General features: G+C 30.9%; 1 protein-coding gene across 1 annotated transcript in view; it reads right to left on the minus strand.

Annotated features, from left to right (window-relative positions):
- LOC102587744 (2-oxoisovalerate dehydrogenase subunit alpha 1, mitochondrial-like) overlaps nucleotides 1–5,454 on the minus strand; it is a 6,806-nt gene extending 1,352 nt beyond the window's left edge. Inside the window, exons 1-7 of the mRNA XM_006356656.2 lie at nucleotides 5,275–5,454; nucleotides 2,400–2,540; nucleotides 1,982–2,164; nucleotides 1,509–1,666; nucleotides 1,315–1,414; nucleotides 998–1,109; nucleotides 757–896 (exon numbers count right to left, since the gene is read on the minus strand). Coding sequence (XP_006356718.2) covers nucleotides 757–896; nucleotides 998–1,109; nucleotides 1,315–1,414; nucleotides 1,509–1,666; nucleotides 1,982–2,164; nucleotides 2,400–2,540; nucleotides 5,275–5,454 — 1,014 coding nt within the window. The remainder of the gene's footprint in view (nucleotides 1–756; nucleotides 897–997; nucleotides 1,110–1,314; nucleotides 1,415–1,508; nucleotides 1,667–1,981; nucleotides 2,165–2,399; nucleotides 2,541–5,274) is intronic.
- Nucleotides 5,455–6,685: the final 1,231 nt, after the last annotated feature.

The raw sequence follows: 6,685 nt of genomic DNA on the forward strand, positions 1-6,685 counted from the left end.
TCCTAACAAGTGGTATCAGAGCCATGGTTCAATGATGGAGTCATGTTAGAGATGGGTGTTCATCTTGGCGGGTGTAGTTCTAGTCGCAACCTTTTTGACAGTAATGAAGATTTTTGTTGGAGAAATTGTTTCAGAGAGGTTCTCTGTGTCGAGACGTAGATTTGATGGAGGAGATTATGGAGAAGTGATGCAAGATCCTAAAGATTATGTGAAGAAGATGGACAAATTTACTTTGTCAGAAATTCAGGCCAAGGGGGAGATTTGTTGGGGTTATTGCCCTGATTTCTTACCATAAATAAGTTTCCTTTAGGCAAAGGTTTTAATATTTTGACTAGTCTTTTCTTGTAGGAAAATGTTTAGGACTCTATAAATAGAGGTTTGTTCCTTCTAACTTAATCAGCATTCACAATGTAGTCTTAAGGGCTTTGAGAATTTTGGTTAGGGGGAGAATTTGTGGGTCACAAGCTTGATACGTTATCACTTGTGTGAACCTCCCATCTATTCCGAGTGAATTGGTTGAGATTATTTCTCTCTATATTTTGTACTCTCATGTTTATATAGTGGATTGCTCATCTCCTTTGTGGACGTAGGTCGATTGACCGAACCTTATTAAATCTTTGTGTCTTTGTATATTTCTCATTTGTCTTCTTACTCGTGGTCTTTCGAGGTTTGCTTTGTTAGCTTCCGCATTACACCTAATTATTTTCGGTCCTAACAATATGAACAAGAAGTAGTAACAGAGGAGTTAAATTTCACCTCAACTAATATTGGTCTTTGCTCCTTTATTGCCATTTGACGTGCAGCGTGAATAGCACTGTAAACAGCTAGAGCATCATTGCCATCAACACGAATGCTTCTGATCCCATATGCTTGGCCCTTAATAGCAATTCCATCACCTGAAATTGAAATGAATACGAGACATTTCAATATTTTGTGTTTTGTAAAGTAGAGACTCTAAAAATGGCGAAATTATTGAATTAATAAGCTTGTTATTTACTTCGAAATTGTTCTGTTACAGGAGTGCTAATGGCCCATCCATTGTTGCGGCAAAGAAAAATGACAGGGGATTCCATTACTGCTGCAAAATTCAAACCAGCATGGAAATCACCCTGCAAATAGAAAGAAGTTTAATTCCATCTAAGGAAGAAAATCATGTCAATAATAGCGTTGATTTCTCATATGATGACCCAACTAATAGTTATATTATCTCATAGTCATTTTTTTTTTACAAAGAAAGTAATATTCTAAGATAATACTATAGTACGTATTAGTTAAGTGACCATCTGAGAAATCAAATATGCGTGATTTTATCACCTCACTGGTGCTACCATCACCAAAATAAACCACAACACAAGCTTCCTTTTTATCCATTTTCAGAGAGTATGCCACACCAGCAGCCTGAGGAAGTTGCGTGCTGAAACCAAAAAGGAAATTTGCAGCTGTGAATCGTGCGTAATTCTAAATGTGATACTTGGAAAATTAGGGAAAAGGATTTGAAAAAATCATACGTGAGAGGAGAGGAAACAGTGAAGTAATTGTGCTTATTAGAACCATAATGTATAGGCATTTGCCTGCCTTTTCCATAATCATCTTTATTTCCGAATAATTGGTCTGCAAATTCTTGAAGAGTGAAACCGCGCCATAAAAGAACTCCTGGTTCCCTATACTGCAATACATATAACAAGAAACTTCAATCTTTTTATGTTCCGCGCCATTGAATGATATTCTTGATTGAAAGGACTAAATTGTCTCCCAAAAGAGTCAAAATCAGCACCATACTAATTTGGCCACTTTATGAAAACGAGTATGTGAATATAATATCTTTTAAATTAAACATCGAGATGAAATAAGTCATGGGACCAGCAAACGGAACTAAGAGCTGCTCAAAGCAAATTTTCTTGTTCTGAATATAAAGTAAGGCTGATCTTTCACAAGAACTCACATCGACGGGAGCTAGGAAGACAAATTTAATTATTTGTACCTGAGGCAACACAATGTCATCTGGAGTGAGTGCAGCAGCAGAAGCTATGTTAATAGCTTCTTCTCCGGTACTTGTTAAGTAGAAAGATAACCTCCCCTGCCTTTGTGCTTCATAAAAAATTGTGTCCATTATTTGAAGTGCTACCATAGTTGAATAAATATTTACTGCTAGTCCTTTCTTCACCTAACATAATTTGATGTACAATGTTAATACATATGATTGTGAATATTTACAATTTTACGGATTATTAATCGTTTCACCATCTACTTGAACACGTGTTACATTATTTTTATACTGTCATTCCATATTTGATAGTAAGAAAGTTCTAAAAATAGTTCAAATTTAACAAATTTTCTACTTAAAAAGACGAAAACACAAATTTGAATTTATGAAAAATTAAATATGTTGAGTCGTATACCTGCTCAAATATACTGCCCGGAATTAGATAGCCATCAGCATCAAGGACTCGATAGCAAGGTAGCCTCTTTTCAAATGACTCTGAGATAAACTTCATCTGAGTTGTAATTGGAACCCTTCCTCCAGGGAAATTCAAGGTTTGCTGACTCAATAGTAAGAGTTCGCGTGTGTTAGTTGATTAAAAATAGTTACACGAAAATGGGGACCACCCTCTGAGCTTAAGTATTAATCCTCAATGATCGATAGTGTAAGTATTAATGTGTTGAGAAATACTTTAGAAGTGTTAAACTTTGATTTTATAAATAACAAAAAAACATGCATGTTTGGATAGAAGTATTGAATATGAAAATAAGGAGTTATAGTCTATTTAGCCAAGTTTTGAGGAAGTAAAATGCTTTTTCTTTAAAAAGTGCTTTAGTTTAGAAAATTAAGGTGTTGTTAAGGAATAAATAAGTTTTTCGAATAGTAGCATAAATTAATTTTCAGAAGCTGAAAAACTATTTTTTTTTCAAAAATATTTTGAAACGTGTCCTAGCTCAAATTATTGTTTTAATATTGATAAAGCATTTCTTGAAAGGATTAGCCAAAATAATATTTTAATGTCCAAAAGCATGCACTTGGGAAAACAATATTTTTTGAAATAAGCAAATTGGAAACTTGGGCAAACAAGCTTGGTGATGGTAAACACTTTTATGTTAAAAAAAGTACTGAAATATTTTTCGAAGTTATTTAAGAAAAATATAATTTAAGAGTACTTTTTACATAAAAATGACGAATTACAAAAATAGAATAAAGATAACATATTTTTGGGAAGATATTAGAAAATTTACAAAAGATATAAAAGATGAATATGTAAAACTTGATCAATACAAAAGTGCTTGTAAGATGTCAAATGATAAGTTAGGGATAACCTGTATCAAATTATTTTTCGAGTTTTTCTTGTACACGTCTCTTAAAAAAAATTAATTAAGATTTTTTTTAAAACGATTTTATTATAATTTATATCTTAAGATATAATCTCTTTTCATTAAGTATTAATTAATTTACTGAAGTGCTTGTAATCTTCAAGAACAATTATTACTAAGGATAAAACGAAATAAATAAATATTTTTTTCTTAAAATTTTAATAATTTAACATAATTTTTAAAATTACAATAAATAATTCGTGTAATTGGAATGCGAAATATAGTTAGACGTCAAAACCACAAAAATAATTCACTACATAATTGAAAGAGACAAAATACCTCCTTTGTGGAATTAAATAAACGAGTAAATTTGTGTCATGTAGCAAATCACATCACTGAATAAAAGTTTGCATTGTCATAATGCATTATTTAATGTTAGAGAAAACAGTAAAGAATGTAGCATACATTCTGTACAATAATTTCTACTTAATCATCATAATTTTTTTAATATTTTAAATTTATCTTAAAGTTTTGTGTGAAGACATGAAATATCAATACTATAAATTATTTAATACTTTATATAGCCATTGATATTATCAAGTGCGCCTAAGTCCCTCCTAACCGTTTCATTTTATATGCTATAATAATAATAACTCCAAAATAAATTGGAATTGGTTATTTTAGTTGTCATATTTTTTGCTTTCATATTATAGCATTTATAATTACATAAAAAAATTAAAAGAAATAAATTCTTTTAACATGTAAATCGTAAGTTAAATATGTAATTAAAACATATCAAAAATAATTTCAATATCTGGCGGTGAACTTGTCATGTCACTATAACTCTTTTAAGAGTAACCAAATATAAATGCGTAATATATATTTTTTGGCATGATTTATAAATAAACATTTAGATTTGATTTTAAAATTAACAAATAAATATTTCAATTTCGAGTATGCATGTTTAGACACTTTAACTCACTTTTAATGTGTTAGTTAAATACTTCAACTTAAAAATTGCTCATCTAGATGCGCAACTCCAAAATTTATGTCACATTAGTGTTGAGTGTCCACGAGATACAATGGAGACAAGTTGGAGTGTATAGTTATTAGGATGTTGGATAACATCAATATCCTTTTCTGGCAACGCCCACGAGAGGATTGGTGTGTGTTGAGTTAATTGTCCTGAGTTTCTTATCATACATAGATTTTCCTCCTAGGAAAAGGTTAAGAAGTTGCTAGTTCTTTTCTTGTAGGAAAAGGTTTAGGATTCTATAAATAAAGGTTTGTTCCTTCTAACTTAATCAACATTCACAATGTAGTCTTAAGGGCCGGGCTTTGAGAGTTTTGGTTTGGGGGAGAATTTGTGGGATATAAGTGATATGTTATCACTTGTGTGAACCTTCTTGTATTTCGAGTGAATTAGTTGAGGTTATTTCTCTCTATATTTTGTACTCTCATATTTATATAGTGGATTGCTCATCTCCTTTTTGGATGTAAGTCGGTTGACCGAACCACGTTAAATCTTTGTCTTTTGGTATATTTCTCGTTTGTCTTCTTACACATGGTCTTTTGAGGTTTGCTTTGTTAGCTTCCGCATGACACCTAATTATTTCGATCATAACAGTGTGGCCGGAGTAGGAGTCATTATCCAACATGGCGCGCTTGTATGGTAGACTTAGTTAAGAAATAAATAAAGTCTTGCATTTGCTATCAGTTATAACTTTTGGCATAATGATAAGCAATTGATCCTAATAAGTGGTATCAGAGTCAATATCATAGATTCGATTCTGAATGACTACATGTTGCATGAGACATGTGTTGGAAGGGGAGTTGTTGGGTAACGGCAATATTTTGCCTATGGCAAAGGCCACAAGAAGATCGTAGGATAGTCCGGGTGGAAGTCATCATCCAACATGACACTTACATGGTGGACTTAGTTAAGAAATAAAATTGTGCGTGAGATCTTACCTGATCATCTTCATCATAGTTATCAAGTTGCAGCTCTCCAGCTTTGATGGACTCAAAACATCTCTGCTGTATGGAAATGACTGCAGACTTTTTGGTGTAGTATTGGTGCCAGCATTTTCTAGTTCTCCAATATTGTAGAAAATGATTTAAGCTTCTTGATTTTGAAAACAACATCTCCATTAATATTATTGAGATAATTCTCTTGAAGAAGAAGAAGCTTCAAGCTTGAGGGAAAATGATTGCTAGGGGTTAAGCCTCAAGCTAAGTGTATATGTATACATTGTACAAGTTTATGTTGCATTTAAATATTATAAATTCTCCATATTTTAATTTGTTCTGATTTTGATTAGAGACGGAGTTTAAAAAAGTAATTAATTTTTTTTATGGTCTTACAATAAAGATACATAAATATTACTTAATTTTATTAGTTTAAATATGTCATCGTATATATTAGGAATGATGTCAATTTTGCTCGGCTATTTTAGCCTTGAAATTATACACTAATTATTATAAATATTAGGGAAAAAAGTCTGAAAAATACTTCAATTTTGGCCAAAATTGCTATTACGATACCAAATTTTATGGAGGACCTTTCACAGCTTGCACTATTTAATAACGTATTTTAAAGGTATATATGTGCTCACGTGGACACGTTACTATTTATAATTATGCAATATTTATGATATCCACGTGGGCACATATATACCTTTAAAATATACTATTAAATAGTGCAAGGGGTAAAAGGTCCTTCCAAAGTTCGGTATCGTAACAACAATTTCGGCCAAAGTTCAAATATATTTCAAACATTTTCCCCTAAATATTATAATAAAATATTCACTTTATTTGATATTTCTTTTTATAAAATATTAATTAAACTAGTAAAAATTAAGATCAGTAATATATAATATTAAACTAATTTGATAAAATAAATTTAGAATTCTAGTTCCCTTATACTACTATATTATATATATATATATATATATTCTATAAAAGAGAGTTTAGGCCCAACTTTTATAATATAGTAGAAAGAATATATATTACTGATCTTAATTTTTACTAGTTTAATTAATATTTTATAAAAAGAAATATCAAATAAAGTGAATATTTTATTATAATATTTAGGGGAAAATGTTTGAAATATATTTGAACTTTGGCCGAAATTGTTGTTACGATACCGAACTTTGGAAGGACCTTTTACCCCTTGCACTATTTAATAGTATATTTTAAAGGTATATATGTGCCCACGTGGATATCATAAATATTGCATAATTATAAATAGTAACGTGTCCACGTGAGCACATATATACCTTTAAAATACGTTATTAAATAGTGCAGGGGTAAAATGTCTTCCATAAAATTTGGTATCATAACAACAATTTCGGCCAAAGTTGAAGTATTTTTCAGACAACTT

This window comes from Solanum tuberosum, unplaced genomic scaffold, assembly GCF_000226075.1.
Source record: "Solanum tuberosum cultivar DM 1-3 516 R44 unplaced genomic scaffold, SolTub_3.0 scf00227, whole genome shotgun sequence".
Classification (NCBI taxonomy): Eukaryota; Viridiplantae; Streptophyta; class Magnoliopsida; order Solanales; family Solanaceae; genus Solanum; species Solanum tuberosum.